Raw genomic sequence first — 19569 nt, forward strand, 5'->3', positions numbered from 1 at the left:
GGCCTACCCTGCCGATCTTCGGCTCTGCCATCTGCCGTCTCCTCCTCTGGCAACGCGCGGGCACTTCCCAGGGTTTCACGGCACCCTCCACATTCATGACCCCAGTGCCCACATGGCCAGTGACCCCCAGCACACCAGGCTCCCGCCCCTTGGGTGTGGAGGGGCTCTCCTGTGGAGGCCCCTGCTGGCCTTCTGCTCAGTCATGCCACGTCCAACAACCGGCACAGTCCCCAGGCCTGGGAACCCGGGAGGAGGCAAGTCACCAGCTCCTGCACTGGAGACCCCACGGCACCTCCCAGGGCACACCCGGGAGGAGGCCCAGCCCCAGTGCTCACTGGTCCAGGAAGTCGGAAAGCTGAGTGCCCAGGGCCCAGCCACCATCACCACCCTGGTCTGCCTGGGACCCGGGGCCTCTGCCCATGGGAGAAGGAATACTCTGCAACTCTGGGAAGTTTTTTTTCTTTCTACATTTTATTATTTCAAACCACGTGAACAATTCCATAAAACGTGAAAAAAGCAAGGAAGTGTTCAACGCTGAAGGACCCGGGCCTGGGGCGAGGGCACAAGGGGAGGGGCGGGCCCCTCAGCAGGCAGCGGCGGTTCCTAGGTTAGCGCTAAGGAGCTACATGGAGGTTAATGGAGCCTGGGTCCAGGGCCGCCGGGGCGGGGCCCTCAGTGACCTTGGCAGTTGTCTGGAACAGCCCTTGGAACCCAATTCTGTGGTGGGCGGGCGGGGCGGCCCTCGGAGGGGACGGGTGTAAACAGGCAGACACACTCAAGGCACGGAGTCGCTGGAGGGGCGTGGGTGGGTGCTGGTCAGGACCGGACAGTTTTAAATAGTTTTTCTCTAAAAAGTGTTCTAGGTTTGCAGGGTTTTTTTTTTTTTTTTTTTCCTTTACTTTCATTTTTTTAAAAAGCGACGAGAATGAGCAGGTGGGCTGTGGTCTCCAGGAATGGTGGCGTCTCACGCTTCTTGTGCTTTTTCCTTTGGGGCCTCCGAGCGGCGGGGAGGCGGGTGGGCAGGAGGCTCCCTGTAAACATCTGGACTTGGGCTGGGTCAGGGGTCCAGGCTGGAGGAGTGAGTGCCGCTCCAGACACGGGCTTTGGGGGACTCAGCAGTGCCCCCCACACCCCAGAACTGATGCCCAGGAAGGGGGTACCGTGGCCACTGCCGACAGCTCCAACCAGGCCAGGCTTCCAACCGGGAGGCCTGTGGCAGCCCCTCCCAGGTCTGGAGCTGAGGGAGGGGACAGGGAGCTGAGAACAGAGGAAGGAGAGGGGGAAAGCGGCCAAGGGGCGGGGCGGGGGCACGGGCAGGGAGCATGGTCTTCTCACCCCCATCTTCCTCGGGGCTGGGGGCAGCGGAGTCGGCGGTGGCCCTGGAGGTGGGGGATGGGTCAGGAGTGTGTGCCACTCTCTTCCCGCCCCCCCTAGATGGTGGCCCTGTTCCTTTTGGCCACCCACTTGTTACCAGGGACACAGTCGCTGCCCAGGAATCAGTTTCTGTGGCTGGGTTACAGGAGGGAGGGGAGCCTGGAGCACTGGCAGTGCCATCGCCACCTGCGCCAGGGCCCGTGGGGCCAGGCCAGCCTGAACTCAGGACCTTCGCAGAGATCTGACAGCTCGGGATGAGTGCGAGGCCAGTGCAGCGCCTCCAGCTGCCACCAGGCTAGGCCAGTGGCTCTGGGGGTGAGGAGCTGAGTGTCCCCCAAGGCACACTGGGACAGCTGCTTCTGTCCTGGGGCGGGCCGTGCCCCTCTGGACCCCTGGGTACTGAAGCACCTGCCAGGGTCCTGCACCCCTTGCACTTGATCCTCCAGGCTCCCATCTTGTCCTCTGCTCTCCCACTGTCCCTCCCCGCCACGGCCAGGTTCAGCCCCCCCAACCCGGTCCTCCCAGCTCCCGCCTCACGCCCACTGGCTCACCACCGTGCCAGGCCCGCTGCCCCTCAGAAGAGGCCGCAGTCCTTCAGGTTGTTCTTGATGATGACGTCGGTGACAGCGTCGAACACGAACTGCACGTTCTTGGTGTCGGTGGCGCACGTGAAGTGCGTGTAGATCTCCTTGGTGTCTTTGCGCTTGTTCAGGTCCTCAAACTTGCTCTGGATGTAGCTGGCTGCCTCGTCATACTTGTTGGCCCCTGGGGAAGGCACAGTGAAAACTCGTGTGTGTGCGTGTGGCAGGCAGGCTCCGTCCTACCTGGCCAGCAGGGTTCTGTGTGTGTGGGTGACAAGCACGAGGCATGTGCATGCGTGTGCACAGGATGAGTGTGTGAGGAGGGGCCCTGGGAGGGATGCCATGTGCACATGTTCAGGGAAGAAGGACCCCACAGGGCTGGCGTTGTGGCCAAGCAGGTAAAGCCACCGCCTGAGTGCCAGTATCTGATATGGGCACTGGGTTCGTGCCCTGGTTGCTCCTCTTCTGATCCAGCTCCCTGCTAACGGCCCGGGTAAAGCAGAAGGTGGCTCAAGTGTTCGGGTCTCTGCCACCCACGTGGGAGACCCCCATGAAGCCTCAGCCTGGCCCAGCCTTGGCTGTTGTGGGCACCTGGGGAGTGAGCCAGCAGATGGGATCTCTCTCTCGCTAACTCTGCCTTCCAAATACATCTTTTACAAAAGAGCCCCACGTGTGCAGACAACTGCAGCAGCCTCAGTGAGGTGCCATGGGGGCACCCGCGGGCCACCTCTCACCACTGGCTCCTCCCCAAGGCCCTGCCCACAGCCCCACACCTGTGTACTCAGGAAAGCAGATGGTCAGGTGGCTGTGTGTGATCTTCTCCTCAAACAGGTCCTTCTTGTTGAGGAAGAGGATGATGGACGTGTCCGTGAACCACTTGTTGTTGCAGATGCTGTCAAACAGCTTCATGCTCTCATGCATGCGGTTCTGGGGGCAGGGCAGAGGGCAGAGGTCAGAGGTCAGCGCCGGCCACCAGGCCACCCGGGCCTGTCCCCGGAGGCTCGCCCTCAGCCTTCCCCCAGCCTCTCACCATCTCCTCGTCCTCAGCTAGCACCAAGTCATAGGCGCTCAGGGCGACGCAGAAGATGATGGCTGTGACGCCCTCAAAGCAGTGGATCCACTTCTTCCGCTCCGACCGCTGGCCACCCACATCAAACATCCTGTGGACACAGGCTCACCATAGCTCCAGGGAAGGGAGCCCTGGGGGAGGTGCCCTGTCCCATTTTGCAGGCTGGCAAACTGAGGAAGGAGCTTGCCCAGAGCAGGGCAGCTGCCCTGACAGCAAGGACCCCGCTTGCCCACCACACCCCTGGGCCTAGACCAGGGCACGTCTGCAGCGGTAGGGTCGGGGGCCTGGGCAGCAGGCCAGGGGCCGATCCATGGGGTGGGGTTAGAGGAGCAGGGAGCTATGGGTGGGAGGCGGCGTGGATCCCGGCCCCGGAGTTCCTCGCGTGGTGAGGATGTGCATTCCCAGAACACAGCCGTGGGAAACCTCAGAGTGCAGCTGGGGGGTCCCCGCACCAGCCCCTTCCTTTGCCACCCCAAGGCTGGCAGATCCCGCCCCCACTTACTTGAAGTGCAGGTCCTTGAAGGTGAAGTGCGTCTCCACGATCCCTGTGGTCTTCACGCGGGTGCGCAGCACGTCCTGTTGCGTGGGGATGTAGTCGCTCTGTGCGATGCGCTCCAGGTCGTTCAGGTAGCTGCGGGGTGCGGGGGGCGGGTCAGTGGGTACCCGCATGGGGCCTCCTTGCCTGGACCCCGTGGATAAGGTGGAAGAGCCCGTGCCCACATTTCTCTGGCAAAACCCTTGCTTCCTTAGCTCCGGCCTGCATTACGTTCATTGCTCAGATGCAGAAGCCAGGACTCAGGAGTTCCTTGCTTCCCACCTGCAGAATGGGACTGGAGGGAGGTGCAGCTGCAGGGCCAGCCAGCCAAGCCTGCCTCAGACAGGATCCAGGTAGTGCTACAGGCAAGGCGGTGGGAGGGGCACATCAGTCCCCAGCGAGGGATTCAGGATGCTAATTGGTGCAATTACAGCACCCGCCACACAACAGCTTGGTGCAGTCCCTCGCTGTGGGGCTGGGCATGCTGGGGCCTGCCAGGCCCAGTGGGCTCTTTGCCCAGCACCCAATAAAACGGGCACCTCGGGGGACGGGCAAAGACACCTGCTTGGCGGGGCCCCAAGGGTTCCTCATTACTAGCTCCCTTAATTAGCACCAGCATTGCCCCTGCAGGGTCTTGGGACCAGCCCCGTGCCTGTTTCCATATCCTCGCTGTGAATAAAGGCTGGGTCCAGGCCTCCATGCTGCCGCCCCATCCCAGTGCCTCGCTCCTGGGGCCAGCCCTTGGCTTCCACCAACAGCCAGGCCAAACCAGGCCAGAGGGAAATGATCTCAGAGACACAGGGACAGAACAGAAAAACAGGAAGGGCCATGGGGGACCGTGACGCATGTGCCATGACCTGCATACCATGGCCCGCCCCCTACTGCCAGAGCCCCTGGCCTGCAGGCCTCACGGTGAGCTCCACGCCAGCCTCTCCCTTCTCCCCAGCAGGTAGACTCACCCCAGGGAGCCCTGCCCCTCTGCAGCCTTGGAGGACTGCTGGGAAGAGGGCTGGACCCTGGGGTTTCCCAGTCTGCATCCTACTCCCAGGTGATCCTGTCCAGGCAGAGTCCTGCTTGGGAGAGCGGAACCCCACTCCCAAAACAGTGCTGGGCACACAGTGGGGTGTTTACTATCTGGGCAAAGAAGAAAACAGGGTGACTGCAAAGTGGGAAGTGGCCCGGGGGGCGCCTATCCCCCACCTCCGCCCTGTGCTGTGGGCACTGAAGCAGCAATGGTTGACGGGTTCACCCCTTCCTGTCCCTGGGGCCCAGAAACTCTGTTGTGACTGAGCCCACGATTTCGGGGGCGGGGGTGGGGGAGGCCTGGAGGCCCCCAGACTGCTGGGCTGTGACTCTGCAGTTCCTGTGGAAGGGACACACAGCCATTCGGGTCACACAAGCAGGGTAGGGAGAGACTGTCCTTGGGATCGGAGCAGGGCTCAGGGACACGGCCAGGAAAGACCCTCCTCCTCCGCCCCTCACTGGGTGCAGCCCTCCGGGACAGGCTGGGGAGTGATGGCAGCAGGAGCTACAGGCTGACCCACACGGAGTGGGAGGGGCTGGCTGCAGCACGGTGCGGAGCAGGGCTTAGGGAGCGGCAGCACAGTCTATCTGGCGGTACCAGCTGAAGCCTGTGGGTGTCCCCTGAGCCTTGCACATCCTCACTGTCTGCCAGCCTGCGTGTCCTGTTCCCTATGGGGTCCTCAGCACCCCTCTCCAGTCCTGGCATCTGGTGGAATGGCAGGGAAGGAGTTTGTATGTCACGTCTCTGGGGCCCTCAGGACTCCCCGTGACTCCCCAGCTGAGTCCTGGGCTTCATGGCCAGTGAGGGCGATGCTGAGGTCCAGGGCTGCAGCCTGCACTCACTTGTCACCTTTCCTCCTTGGGGCAGCCTCTCCCAGGAGCCTGGACATCCTTTGTCGCAGGTGCGGCTCTAGGATTCTGCACATGTCCCGCTCCTGCCTGCAGCCCACTTCTCTTTCCTCTCTGAGCCCAGAGCTCAGCGAAGCAGCTCCTCTCATGGGCCTCCCCCAGCCCCCACCGTTACATGGGCACCCTAAGCTGTCACTGCTTGGGGACTGGTCTCCTCCACTCATCAGTGTCCAGGAAAGCCTTGCCCAGAGCAGGCTGCAGCCAATGCTCTCCAGAAACGTGTTGAAGACACACACCTAAGACTCAACTGGATAGGCAGAGACTGCAGCAGCCACGGTGCCGCCCCGCCCCACCCCAAGCCAGAAAACACCAAGGCCTTGGCCGACAGCACTCAGCTGCACAGAGAACCAGCGGGACCCTGCTGGGGACACTCACTAGGCGGCTGAGTCGTTGAGCTGGTACTCCCGCGAGCGGCCAAAGCAGGCCTGCACCCCTTGGTCAGCCCAGAGCCTCCGGATGACGCCAGACAGGTCCTCAGGGAGCACTCCCTGCTCCTCGGCAGCAGCTGACAGCGCAAACAGCTGCCTGGCATCGTCCTGGACACAGCAGTGGGCGGTCAGCCAGGTGAAGGAGTGGACCCGCACCCTGAATGTCAGAGGCAGGGAGACCTCTGGAGAGGGAATGGGGCCCAGGCTGGGACAGTCTCGGGCTCCCCAGGACAAGACTTGCCCTGAAGGCTTTGGGGAGGTGGGCAGGGGGACGGGGGAGAGCGCTCATACATTGCGGGAGGTGTCGGCAAAGTCAATCTGCAGGTTGCCCATGGCCTTGACAATGGCCATGATGGACTGGATGGTGTTGCTGTAGACCACTGCCCGGTACTGCCGGCATTCCTCCTCCGAGTAGCCATCCTCGTGGATGATCCTGAAGGTCAGAGGTCAGGGGTTAGGGACTGTAGAGCACTGGGGCTGACCAGTCTGCCCAGGGCTGTACGGGCCTGCAGGGACCTGCTGCAAAGATGGGGAACCTGGCCCCGACCCGTCACGATCTGCGGGTAGATGACCATCTCAGAGAAGGCCCTGGGCCTGGCTAGGATGGGCCAGGCCCAGACAGAGGAGAGAGGAAATCAAGGCATGGGGGCCGCCTCCCACGCACACGCTTACTTCATCTGCTTGACGATGGTACTCTTCCCGGACTCCCCGGCACCTGCAACAGAGGGCACAGGCGGTCAGGAGCAGGCCCAGCTGCCTGTAGCCCTGGGGGCAGAACTCACTCCCCAGCAGATGCACAGTGAGATGGAGGCAGCCCGGCCCGGCAGGGAGCTGAGCTAGCGGGTCTGCAGCTGGCAGTGCCACGGTGCAACAGAGGGCACACACGCCCCCAGCAGACCCTGGAGGCTTCGCCTCCCACAAGCTCCACTGTCCACTACGGCTCCTCACCACGCTGGCTGGAGCCGCAGCGGCCGCCCGCATCCCCTGGTGATCTCGAACACGCGGGCCTGCCCCGCTGCAAAGCTGCTGTGCACCAACACAGCCCTCAGGCCGACCTGGCAGGCAGGTGCCTCCTCCAACCCCATCTTTTATAAACAAATAATATTTTTTAAAAATGTTAAAAATGTGGAGGAACATATTTCAAAAAATAGTGCTTTAAGATAAATTTAAAAATAAAAATTAGATGATAAATATTCATCTTCTATTGAGAGAGATGTTTCTAGGTATTACACAGAACCCAGAATCCTTCAAAGTAAGGGCCAGGGCAGGCATTTGGCACAGCAGGGAAGGCGTCCCTTGGGACCCCTGTGTCCCATATGAGAGTGCCTGGGTTTGAGTCCTGGCTTTGCTCACAACTCCAGCTTCCCGCTAATGCAGGAAGACAGCAAGTGATGGCTTAAGTATGGGTCCCTGCCACCTACATGGGAGACCTGGATGGAGTTCCTGGCTCCTAAGCTTCGGTGTACCCCAGTCCTGGCTACTGAGTACATTTAGAGAGTGAACCAGTAAATAAAAGCTTTTTGGAAAAAACAACTCCGTGCAGACTTTGCAGGACAATGGCCTGGGAGGGCATTTACAAAAGCAAATCCCCAGGCCCCACCTCAAACACACAGAGCCAGCTCCTGGGGAGTGCAGCGCAGGAACCTGCAGTCCCCAGGGAGTCTGAGCAGGGAAGTAAGAACCAGGCTGGGGGATACAAGGAGCAGAGGCAGGGCCTCTCTCTGCTACCTGGCCTGAGCTCCAGGCAGAGCCGGCCTCAGCTGGGCCCTGGCCCCTTCCTGGCCTTTGCAGACTTCCTTCGGCTCCTGTCGGCCACTGCCAGGCACCACTTCTTGCCCCGTGTCCCTGTCAGGATCCTGATTCTCCTGAGCACCGTGGCAGGGCTGTCCCTCTGGGTGGCCCTGCGGGCTGGGTGGGTAGGGTGTGTGGGAGGTAAAGCCTGGGGACTTTGTCCTTGCCCCAGCATCCCTGGGGCTGGTCAGAACAGCCTCCGAGGACCAGGGCACTCACAGACAACTCAATGCAGGCAGCGGTGGTAACACCAGCACCAACGGCAACAGTAATAGTGGCGGCAAGGCAGCGAGGAGCCCCCGTGCCAGAGGCGCCCCTCTCCTGATACCTGCACGGGTCCTTCAGTCTCCCCCGCAGTCCTGACCGGTGGCTTCTGTGCTCGCCCCCACCCGACATGCAGACTTGAGGTGGCTCACCTCACCCAGCAGGGGGCACCTCCCAGAGCCTCCCCGGTGCCACTGCCCCCTCCTCCCAGCCTGGCCCCGTCTGCGCAGCAGCACTCAGGCCTTCCCATCTTCCCTTCCTGACCTCAGACCCAATTTTACTGGGGAAACTAAGGCACAGCTGTGGCCCTCACCACAGTGAGGCGCCAGGCGTAGGGAGGAGTCCACGTCCCAGCAGCTGCCCCCAGTGGCAGGGTCTGAGCTCGCCTCAGAAGCTCCACAATCCCTGGGCTTCTAGTGGTCCTAGGACGGAGGTGAGGGCTGAGCAGGCTTTGGGCAGCGCTGGGGCTGTGATGCCTCTACTCTGGCACTAGAGGCACTGAGCCCAGCGTATTCCCCTGGGCAAGGTGGGTGCTCCTTGGTCGGCCAAGTGCGGGTGTCAGCCCAGGGCCTGGGAAAGCCTGCAGTGGAGCCCGATCCCCAGGGCCCCAAACATCCGTCAGGGCAGGGAGGGCAGCAGTGGCCCCAGCTCTCCTTCCCGGTTGCCCCCTCTTGTGGAGCGGAGGCCAATATGCGGTCGGGGCGATAGTCATGCTGTCCTGCCACGCGACCTGAGACTCAGAGGGCAGCTGTCCGGGGCACAGGGGGCCTGAGCTCCAGTGCAAAGGTTGCCCCTGCCTGTGTGATTGTGGGACCCCGGACCACCTGAGGCATCGGTTTCCCCACCTGGCCAGGCCCTGGGGGTGGAGGGAGCGTCTGGCCCTTTGATGCCTCTCTTGGCAGCTGTGTAGGCCCTTCGAGACCCTGGCCAGCGGAGGGGATGACAGGGTAAATCTGCTTTGCATCCACTTTCCCTAGCAGGGTTAGCAGAGACCATGGCAGGCAGCACCTGAGCAGGCCAGGCTGTGAGCCAGGACACTTGCTGCCTACCAAAGCCAGCTGAAGGCCCACCTCTCTGTCCCCTTCCACCCTGTTTCCCTCCTAAGGCCTCTCAGGTGCTGAGTTAGGAAGACATTCTCTGCTGTCAGCAGGGGTCACTGCAAGGAGCCCCATCGGACAGGTGGGCGACAAAGGGCCTGGGAGCCTGCGTCCTGGGGCTTCGGCTGGTCCCTCTGTCCTTCCAGCAGTGTGACTCAGGCGGGAAGCAGTGAGTGGCAGGACAAGGGTGTGGTGCTGCAGCCAGGCAGGAAGCACAGGGGACACCAGGACAGTGAGGGGCATGGCCCAGGAGCAGAGAGAGCAGACAAGGTGGCCAGGAACAGGGGTGGGTGGCGCCAAGACCCTGGCTCTGGCACACGGCCGGCAGCCTCACCCATCACTACTATGGCTTGTCCCCTTTTCCATCAGGGCCAGACGGGTCTCTCCTAGCAGGCACGCTGCCATGTGGCCCAGTTCACTTGCACCCTGCTTGCCGGGGGCACCTTCACCACCTGACTCCAGACTGCTGCAGCGGTGCTGGGTGGGGAGCTGAGCCAACAGAAGGGGGCAGGAGTCAGCCCCTCCTGGCCCTCCGCCCCCAGCTGGATGAGACCAAAGGGGCCCACCGAGCTTCCCTGGGGTGGCTGTGACATTCCCACTGGGCCACAGCCCTCGTCCTGTGGTGCGGCTGCTGGGCCCACAGCAGGTGGGTGGTAATCACAGCGGCTGCTTCCACTCTAGGAGTGCAGAGTCCCTGTGGGGGAGGCGAGGGGAGGGGAGGGGAGGGGAGGGGAGGGGAGGACGACGGCACCACCCCACCTGCTGGAACACAGCCAGCAGGCTCCTGCCAGTGGGACAAGCCCACAGGAGAGTCGCGCGATGCTATTCCCAGGCCCCAGCATTCAAGTCACTGGTGTGTGTTCATCTCGGGCCCTCTGCCTTCTAAAGGCTTAGGTCCGCTGGGAGGCTGACACACTGACTGCTTCTTCTCCAGCAGAGGCGGCTGGGCCCCGAGAGGGCCATCCCTTGCCTGTAGATCTTCTCCCAGAGGGAAGTCCAGGCCTACCGCAGTCCTGATGCCCACCCTGATCCCTCGAGATTCCCAGGAGTTTTAGTTCCCTGCTGCCTCGTCCTGGAACAGTGTCTGCGAAACGGTGGGGATTAAATGCAAAGTTCTTCTCCTGGTGCCTGGCTCACGATGAGCGTTCTGATCAAAGTTATCGCTATTTTTCTGTCCTCTTCAAGAATACAGACTTCCCCGAACCTCTCACTTCCTGCAGCCCACAATGACCATGCTGTGCTGGTCACTGCGGTGGCAGCGTGGCCGCCGTGGTCACCACATTTGAAGGAGTGCTTCTGAAGGCTTTCAGATAAAGAACAGACGAAGAGCAGTGAACAGTGGCTCCCTGGCTGACTCAGAGCGTGGCGGCTCCCTGCTGGGACTCGGCACGTGGAGCAGACAGGAGTCACTGCCACTCACTCCGCTGCTGGCTTCCTCACCTCCCTTCCACACAGCCTGGCACTCCTACACCCCTGGAGACGCCCTCCTGCCCGGCAGCCTCACTGCACACACTCTGAAAGCTGGGCAGGCTGGGTATGGGGCCCCCCTGGAGACAGCTCCCACGCCGGTGGGCTCCCCTGGCACACAGGGGGCTGGGAGAACAGCCAGCTGACGTGGCGGGCCTGAGGGAAGCAGCGCCTGGGACCACAGGGGAGACTTGGGCAGCGCCCAGCTCTAACCCACAGCGCCGGGCCCGCCCACCCTGCCACAAACCCCAGGCCTACTGCCCCAGGGGCACCGTGGGGAAGGTGGGGTACGCCCTGGGAAGCCCACCCCAAACGCTTCCCAGACACCACCTCCTATTTTCCTCCCCAGAAAGTGCCACATTCCCAGCTCGGCTCCAGATGCTGTCATGCGGGCGGGCGCTGGCACCTCCCAGGGTTTCAGCCCAGCCACCACCAGGGGGAGCCCAGCAGCCAGGGACGCAGGGGAGGACGGAAGGCCTGGGCAGCGCCCCGTTATGTTTTGTTTCAGAAGAGCGGCCAGAGCTAGGGGCAGCGGGGGGAGGCGGCCGGGACCCTCACCCACCACCCCACCCTGGGAAGCCCCAGCCTCGAGACTGTATGCACAGAACAATGGGAGCGGGAGGCGGGGGAGAGGGCCCCCGCCAGACAAAGGCCTTCTAAGCCCCACCCCTGGCGTCTCTTCCTTCCTCCAGGTGCTGCTCTTTGGCCCCTCACTCCCTCCAAGGAGGCCCAGTCCAGGTTGGGCACTGTAGGGGGCAGGGACATGAGGTCTTGGGTGGGGCCTGCAACACTGCCACTGGTGCATGTGGTCTGCCCTTCCACCGGATGCCCCAACAGTCCCCCACCCCCCGCCCCGCCCCCCAGCCTCGGCCACCTGGGCTGCCTCCAGAGGCTTCCAACCCAGGGTCTGACTTGCTACTACAAGTAGTGATCTCTCTACAAGGGAAACTGAGGCGTGGGGTGGAGCGTGCCTCTCTCAACAGGGTCCTGCCTAGGGTTCAGAGGGAGGCTCAGACCCCAGGTGAGGACAGATGGCAGCCTGGGGTGAAGGAGGCCGTGGCTCCCATCCATCACTGGCCCCTCAGGCCCTGGCTCTTACCCTGGACAGGAGCCAGGAGATGCCGGACAAGCTGTGGGTCACAGAAGGAGCTGGGCCATTCAGCACACCCTCCTTCCTGAAGTTTCCTCATTTAAGGAACCCCTTCGCTGTTCTCCAGGCACCTGAGTAACCCTCACCTCTCTTCTGATTCACTGTGGTGGACTGTGGGTGAGGTGGCTGGTACAAGGGCCTCAGTGGACCCAACTGCACAATGCACCCCACCATGGGAAAACGGTGACCCAAGGCCTGCCTTGAGCAGCCCCTGTGGGGTCTTCACCCTCACCTGCCCAACACAAGCCATCACTTGTTGGCGAGTCCATGCTAAGACATGATATCACTGGGCCCAGACCGGGAAGAGGCCATAGGTCACACAGCATGGGAGGCAAAAGACGGGGCCTCGTGGTGCACAGAGCGTGCGTATTTCCTGCTCTGGCTGTTGCAAGTGTCAAGCCTCTCTTGGGCCTCTTAGCCCCAGGGCCTGGCCTTGGCCTGCAGACACAGCAAAGAACCCCTGGGCACCTCCAGGCCACAAAACTCAGATTTGGTGGCCCCAGCAGCTGTCACAGCTGCCCCAGCCCATACCACAGCCATGGCCACCACAGAGCCCCACTCACCATGGGAGCCCCTCAGGAACTCTGCCCCCAATCCCATTCGTCCAGACAACTCCCAGTCTTGGGGAGCTCCCGACCCTCAGACTTCACCAGCCTCCAAGTTTGCTCAGGCCTGGACTCGGTGCCCCAAAGGCTGGGGGTTGTGGGAGGCACCAGCACGTAACAGGCGCAGTGCAGGGCTAAGCTGCCACCCACAACAGACGGTCATCCCCAGTCACAGAGCAGGCTTCTGGTTTCGGTCAGTATGGAGATTCGTGCATGGTCTGTGTCCCACCTTTCAGCCCCTTACAAACTCTGAAAAAGGAGCTGAGGCCCCCAAGGCATGCAGGCCCTCCAGGTAGATGCAGAACACAGGTGTTCCCGGCATCCGCTGACGGACCAATTCCTGCCAGCCAGATCCAAGGGGCCACAGCAGTCGGAGCACAGAAAGGGTCAGCTCCTGGCATCTCCACTTATTAGTTAAGTCATGTCATGTCCATGAGCCTCAACTTCTCCAACAATGAAATGGGTATAATGACTTAGCTGCACAAGATTGAATAAGACTATGCACCCAACAGTCAAGGCTCAATCAGAGGCAGCTGCTGTTATCATTAAAGGGGACACTGAGGCCTAGACGGTGGTCTCCGGGCATCCTTATGCTGGGCCAAGGGTCCCTCTGTCTACCCCCAAGCAGGGGAAACCCAGAGTGAGCTAATCCTGGGGCCACTGCTCCATTTCCAGGCATTCATCTCAGCCTGTGATGGCCTTCCGGCTTTGGAGGGCAATGGCCGCTCGGGAATCTGAGAGCAGCCTCTGCCTTCCTGCCAGCCCTCCCACTGGCGTCCCTCTCCCAGCCACCACTTCCTGTGGCCTAAGGAGGGGCCTGGAATTCTTCTCAGAGGCGCCACCTTCTCTGGGACCTTGGGTCCAGCAGCTGCTGGGGCAGGACACGGGACAGAGCTACCTGGACTGGTCCGAAACCAGTGACCGCCAGCAGGGCAGCCCACAGCACACAGACAAGCCGGGCAGCCGTTCAGCACCTTGACCCCCGAGGTGGTGAAGTCCTGGGGTTCACACCCGTGCCCTAGCATCAGGCAGCCCCCTGGCCTCTTCCTCTTTTGAGCTCCTCCTCCCGCAGCTGCTTCCTCCTTTTCCTCTGCTGTGGACGCCACTTCCCTGAGACAGAGGTGCTGCCATCAACACCCCCTCCACAGGGCTCGAGGCTGTCTGGGAGCCCCTGGGACCCTACAAGCCACAGGATGCCTCCCCCATGGGAGCCCACCTTGAGGCCCTCGCTCAGATGGGCCTGCCGCTCCCTTCCCAACCGGAAAGTATCCTCGGAAGGCCAGCACCAAAGGCCCAGCCCGGCGAGGGTTCCACTAGCCCTGGATCATTCCTCCCAAATCACCAAGAGCAGGAACGAGGTTGAGGGCAGACAGTAAGAACAGGAGTTCCAGGCTAGAGGGACAGGGTGGGGCTGAGCACAGGGGACCCCGCCCTGCACCTGGAGTGGAGAGGAGCGGCAGGTATCAGGGCCACCACTAAGCACCCAATTCTTCGTCCTCTCCAGGGCACCCTGAAGAGCATTCTTGGGCCTGGCCCATCAGCCACGACCTGGCCAGACCCTGTTGCCCCCTGCCCCAAGCCACCAGGAAGAAACGGCCCAAAGGGGTGTGGGCGGCGGCTGGCACTCAGGCTCTGGCTGGTGGTCTCTCATCCTCTGCTGGGAGTGCAGTGCCGGGAAGCCCTGGTCCCTCAGTGGTTAGGAGCTTGGTGGACGAAGCTTTCTCCACTCTATTCCTGTCTGGTGAACAGGGGGCCTTTAGAGACCGCTGGGACAGCCAGGGACTGAGATAGAGGACGAGGCATACAGGACCAAGGGGTTTGCCTGTGCCAGCCTCTAGCCACAATGCTGGAGTCCTGGGGCCTTCACTGGGCTCTGATCACGCCCTGCTCCCAGCACTACTTGCTGCCACTTGCTAGGCAAGTAAATATTCACAGGCCGGGACACCAGTGGTGCCCACCAGTGACCCTGCTTCTCAGGCTAGCCCAGGGCCAACCTCTGATAGGCTGCCCAGGCCCAAAGGGGCCCCTGAGCAGGCCAGCCCTCACTGGCAGCCTGATCTCCAACTCAAACAGTGGGAGGCTCAATGCTTTAGGGCCTCTGACTTGGAAGCCGGCCCCCAGCACGGCCCACTCCCTCTCCCCACCCCCAGCCAGCCTGGGCTGCCCCGCTGAGCCTCAGCATCACTTCCTCCTCCACGGCTACCCTAGTGCACCTGGTCTCCCAGATCGCTGCCTGACTCTGGAGGTGCAACTCTCCACTCCACACCAACACTGGAGTGACGGGCAGGGGCGGAGCGCAGGCAGAAGTCAGAAACGGCCTGGACCCCAGCTCAGTCCCCGTCCGGGGAGCTCAGTCCCCAGCCGCTCCTGAAGACAAAGCCTGGGGGAGGGGTGGGAAGAAGAGGCTTGGAGGCCTGAGCTGCCCCGCCTCCCATTCAAGTGCTAATGAACTCCAGCTGGGGTGGAGCGGTTTGGGGGGTGTCGGGGCTGGAGGCCCGGCTGGGTACCAGCCCACCTGGCACCGAGGGCTCTGACACATCCCCCCAGCCCCAGGCCTGAGCTCCCCAGGATAGTCTATCGCTCCAGCTGACACTAAATATTTGCATGCTGTGCTCTCCCCACTTGCCTTGAGCAGCTGCCAGAGGCCAGGGGAAGGGGTTCCCCAGGGTCACCATACTGGGGCCAGGCAGCCTCTAGGATGGGGTGACCCCTTCACACGGAACTCTCTCGGCTCTGCAGAAGCCAGCACAAGGTGCCTCCCCATTCTCCCACCACCAGGCTTTGCTGCGCCCTCTCCACAAGGCCCGTGGCTACAGGCAGGACTCCTGGCCTCAGGTTAGGGGTGGAGAGCAAAACTCCTGCCAGGGGTTCACCTGCACGGGCTTCTCAGGTCTGTGTGACCCCAAGCACTGGCCCAGGGAGGGTGGGCCTCCTCCCCCAGGCCAGGCAGCACTCATTCAAGGCCTTGGGAGTCCGTGTAGGCAAGGTCTTTCTGCCTCAGGTCCTTGCCGAGCTGGCTCCTCTGCGCACAGTGCCCAGCTTTGGCAAATGGCACTCATTTTTCAAGACCACTCAGAGGACCCCTCCTCCAGGAAGCCCCCTTCACAGGCACCAACAGAGTCTGCCAACTAGCCAGGATCCCTGGATATATTCAGCAGCTTCGTTCTTTCCACACACACTTAGTACGCACAGCCCTGTGCTACAGACTCAGCACAGCGGCCACGACTCCTCATGTGAACTTCACCTGGCAGGCCCTTTCTCCGTGCAGGCTCTGTGCTGGCCAGGCCCAGCAGCTCCGAGGGCAGGCCCAGTCCGCACCAGCAGGACCAGCCAGCTCAGGCTGTAGGGGAGCTACTGGAGGGTGAGAGACAGAGAGACAGCAGCTCCGAAGCAGTCGGCAAGCAGCCTGAATCGGAAGGAAAAACGCAGTCGCTCTCCCACACGGACAGCTGGGGTCCTCCCTATTGTGCGCCGTGCACTGGGCCAGGCTGAGGCTGGGCGGCACTTAGCTCTGCAGGGGACAGGGTTGACTCGGAAGGACCCATGGAGCGTGTGGTGGGCTAGGAGGAAGAACCTGAAGAGCTTTGCTCTCAGTGTCCCCTGGGCCCTTGCCACCTGCCCACACCACAGCATGCCGCACTGTGGCCCAGCGATTCCCATCTTACTCTTCCTCCAGTCTGTCCTCACACCAAGAGGACACTTTCTTCATGCAACAAACAGGTGAGAAGCACCCAACAGGTGCCAGGTGCACACTGGGCACAGGAATGAAGGGGACACAGCCCTACCCCCGCAGCCACGAGGGAGGCAACCAGGAGCCAGGGAGATGCCTGACCTGCCCTGGCGGGGAAAGGCTGCTGCGAGAGGCCCCGAGTAAGCTGCGGAGCTCACCAGACGCAAAGTCCCGGGCGCAGAAAGGGAACTGCTGCTCATTACTTCCACGTCTCCACACATTTGGCCACACACACGATCCCATCTTACAGCTGAGCCTCCCCCAGCAACTCTGACTTCCTTCCCCTTAAGCGCCAGTCCTCAAGCCCCAGATTCCATATGGGCCTTGCTGGTCAGTTGAGCTGAACTGGGTAGGGGTGGGGGGCGTCCCTGAAGCAGGAGTGGTAGCGGCTCCTCTGCGTCAAGCTGCCAGGAAAAACCCTCGTGCCAGTGTGTACTACATCTGCCCCTGCCCTGGTGACAGCGACTGTGCCCGCCTCCTGGCAGGGCTACCAGGGACGAGAGGGAGCCAGCGTGCGGGTGGGGCAGCAGGCGTGGTTCTGGCAGACAGAGAAGGCTGGCAGTTACCCAGCCTGAGGCCCGTTGCCTGGACAGAGTCTCCCGCTACGTGAGACAGGCGCCCAGAACTCAGAACCGGCCACAGCCGGGCTCCCACCGCCACCTTCTATCTGGAGGGGAAGGGACGGCTCAAGCCAGGACCCTTCCCCAGCAGCCACAGCAGACAGGGTCCTGCGGTCCAGGCAGAGCTTGGTTTCCCAGCCTCGTGCAGTTCACACTCTGCAGGGTCTCAGTCCCTAGCCCGCACAGCTACCAAACTCCCGCTCTCTCTGTCCTGCCTGAGGCAGCACTTGTTTGGCCCAAACCCAGGAAGCCCATTTTACAGAGGCAGCAAAGGCCAGAGAGGCCTAACACCGGGATGGACGCCTCAGGCCAGAAAGTGCTGAGCCAGACACTGCACTCTGGCTGCTATGGGCCCAGCGGGGGAGGGGCTGCCAGGTCCCACCTGGTCTGGCCCAAAAGCTTCGCTGGGCTCCCAGGGGCATGCCTGGTGGGACTGGGGGACACTTCGGAGTCGGGGCAAAGAACAGGCCAAGCATCCTGTGTCCCCTGACCCTGCGGCCCACTCCCCTGTCCCCTCAGCCACCAGAAGGGCCGTGATCAGCCTAGGGAGGGCTGGCCAGAGGCTCCTGGCTGGGCGCAGGGAGGCAGCGGGTACCGGAAGTGCCCTCCCAGGCCCGGCAGCGACGGGCATTCCGCCGCGTCGACACCCACTCACCGCCGCTGCACTCGCAGCAGACAGGAAGAGGCAAGCGCCCAACGCAAGGCAGCCCAGGAGGCTGGGCCGCCGCCCCTTCCCTCCCCTTCTCTTCCTCCCCGCGGAACGGATGCCATTTTGAAACCTCCGGGGCTGTGCCCCTGAGGCCGGGCCCGCAGGGACAGTCAACAGATGGGCCCATAATAGAGCTACATGCTTTTCCTGGGCCACAGGCCCAGCGTGAAAAGCCCCGCTTTTCACAGCCTGGAGGCTCCCGGGCCGCTCCGAGGCAGAGGGACCACACCCCCACACACGTACTATCCAGCCTGTACCGCTGTTCGGAGGGCCTGCCCCCACCCGAAACCCCCCCAAACCAGGCTTCCACTGGGCACCACCCCTGCTCCCAGCAGGAGGCTGGCCAGGGACCACCAGCAGACCCAAAATCTTTGCAAAAGGCCAGCTCAGATGCCTGGGGGCACCCTGACCCATCACAGCTGGCCCCCCAACCCCTCGCTCAGCTCCACCACCCCCCTCACACAGCCCCAAGATCCGACAGGCCCACCCCCTCGCGGAGCCCACAGCCCAGGCCCCATCAGCGGATCTCCCTGGCGCCTGCAGGGGCAGCAACATGTCGGCTGTCTCACCACTTCCACTTCCCCCACCACCCCAGCAGCCACCATCTTCCCTGGCCTTGGAAGCAGCCACAACCCCGGCCTCCTCCACATGCCCTCCCACTTCACATACTTCCCTCTCGGCAGCCCAGCCAGGCCTTGGAGACGGGAAAACAAATTCCCAAGGAGCGGAGTCTCCCTGGAAAGTTGAGCCTGGCCCCCTCCCCCAGCGGGACCAGTGGAGCCTCAGCCCAGCCCCTTTGGAGGATTTGCCTAAACGTCCCCTCCCCCCGGGGCGGGGGGTCTTCTCAGAGCCAGGCCCACCTGGTGCAGGAGGAGTGGAGGATCAGGGGGCAGCACTTAGGGGAGGAAGGGCACAGGTGTGGCGAGGGAGGCCTGCAGAGATGGGTCTCTAGAGGTTCTGGCTGGAGAGACAGGGCTCCGGAGCAGCCAGCTCCCACCCTGACGGTCGGGGTGCACAGGTGCAGGGCACAGGTTCAGAGGGTGGGTGGGACACAGAATGGGGCAGGGAGCTGGTGGGGCCCTGGGGATGCTCCTGCCCAACAGGAATCCGGGGAACAGGTAGGGGAAACAGGTGAAGCCCAAGGGTGGAGGCAGAGTGGGGTGCCGGGGTCTGGGTAGCAGCTAACGGAGGATGGAAAGGCTATGTGAGGCTGGTCAGTCGGAAGAGACAATCAAGCAGGGGTCTGGGCAGCGATGTTGGGGCACTGCTGGCTTGGTTAGGGGTTGCTGAGTCTGGGGTGAGCTACCCAGGTCTCTGGGTAGGACCACAGGTCTAGATCAACCCAGAATCGCCCACCCTTATTTGCAGGTCTCGGCCAGGCTGCTAAGGGTTCAAGCCCAGATGGGATCCAGACTGGTGAGCCTGAAGCCTCTGTCTTGTCTCTGTCTTGTCTGGGAAGTCAAGGGTCCCAGCGCGGGGCGCGGCCTCACCCAACAACAGCAACTTCACCTCCCGCGCCGCCTTCTCGCCATCCTCCCGCAAGTTCTTGTCGATCATCTTTGAGCGCTCGGCCGCCGCCTTGTCCTCGGCGCTCACCGTGCAGCCCATCCCGCCGTCCGCCGGCCCGGCCGCCGCCCGGCCCCCACACGGCCCACGGCCCGGCTCGGCCCCGCCCGACCCACTCCGCTCCCGCCGCCGGCCCTCCGCGGGTTAGCTCTCGGGTCGGCAGTTCCGAGCGTCTGCGGGAGGCGCCTTCCCCGTGGCCGCGCACCGACGGCGGGGCGGGCCAGGGGTGGGGCCCCGGTGAGCGGAGCCCGGGACTGGGCCGGGGCGGGCCTGGGGGGCGGCACCGTAAGAGACTCGGGGCTGGCGATTGGCTCGAGGGAGGAGCGAGAGGCAAAGTGAGGCGCAGCCCCGGCTGCGGCCGGCTGGAGGCGGGGCCACGCGGAGGGACCGCGATAGCGGTGGAGCCCAACGGGGAGACCGGGCACTGGGCGGGCTGCAGGCGGGGCCGGGCTCCCATTGGGTACCGGGCGCCCGGAGTCGGCGGCGGGCGGGTAGAGTACCCTGAGGGTGGGGAGCCGGTGCCCCGAGGGCCGAGCACGAGCCCGCCCTCTACAAGTAGGGCGAGAGGGGAGGAGGCGTGTCTTCCTCACTTGTTAGTTAATGTACCCAATAAACTCGTTTAGGGATCTGCAGAACCCGAGAGCCTTTCTG

General features: G+C 62.8%; 1 protein-coding gene across 1 annotated transcript; it reads right to left on the reverse strand.

Annotated features, from left to right (window-relative positions):
- Nucleotides 1-452: 452 nt before the first annotated feature.
- Nucleotides 453-19176, reverse strand: GNAI2 (G protein subunit alpha i2). Its single transcript, XM_008260677.4, has 9 exons — nucleotides 18843-19176; nucleotides 6592-6634; nucleotides 6211-6352; nucleotides 5867-6027; nucleotides 3527-3655; nucleotides 2986-3115; nucleotides 2729-2882; nucleotides 1926-2139; nucleotides 453-1379 (listed from the first exon to the last, which is right to left on the reverse strand). Exons 1-8 carry the CDS (start codon nucleotides 18958-18960, stop codon nucleotides 1949-1951), a joined length of 1068 nt encoding a protein of 355 aa, XP_008258899.1. The 5' UTR covers nucleotides 18961-19176; the 3' UTR covers nucleotides 453-1379; nucleotides 1926-1948.
- Between the last annotated feature and the right edge of the window lie 393 nt (nucleotides 19177-19569).

This window comes from Oryctolagus cuniculus, chromosome 10, assembly GCF_964237555.1.
Source record: "Oryctolagus cuniculus chromosome 10, mOryCun1.1, whole genome shotgun sequence".
NCBI lineage: Eukaryota > Metazoa > Chordata > Mammalia > Lagomorpha > Leporidae > Oryctolagus > Oryctolagus cuniculus.

What these genes read in the sequence shown, in the direction of transcription:
- GNAI2 (XM_008260677.4), bottom strand. Translation starts at nt 18,960, where the DNA reads ATGGGCTGCACGGTGAGCGCCGAGGACAAGGCGGCGGCCGAGCGCTCA. An exon ending in CTCAACGACTCAGCCGCCTA is followed by an intron (nt 3,656 to 5,866) that starts GTGAGTGTCCCC and finishes CGCACCCCGCAG; the next exon opens with CTACCTGAACGACCTGGAGC. An exon ending in CTGCTTTCCTGAGTACACAG is followed by an intron (nt 2,140 to 2,728) that starts GTGTGGGGCTGT and finishes TGCCTTCCCCAG; the next exon opens with GGGCCAACAAGTATGACGAG.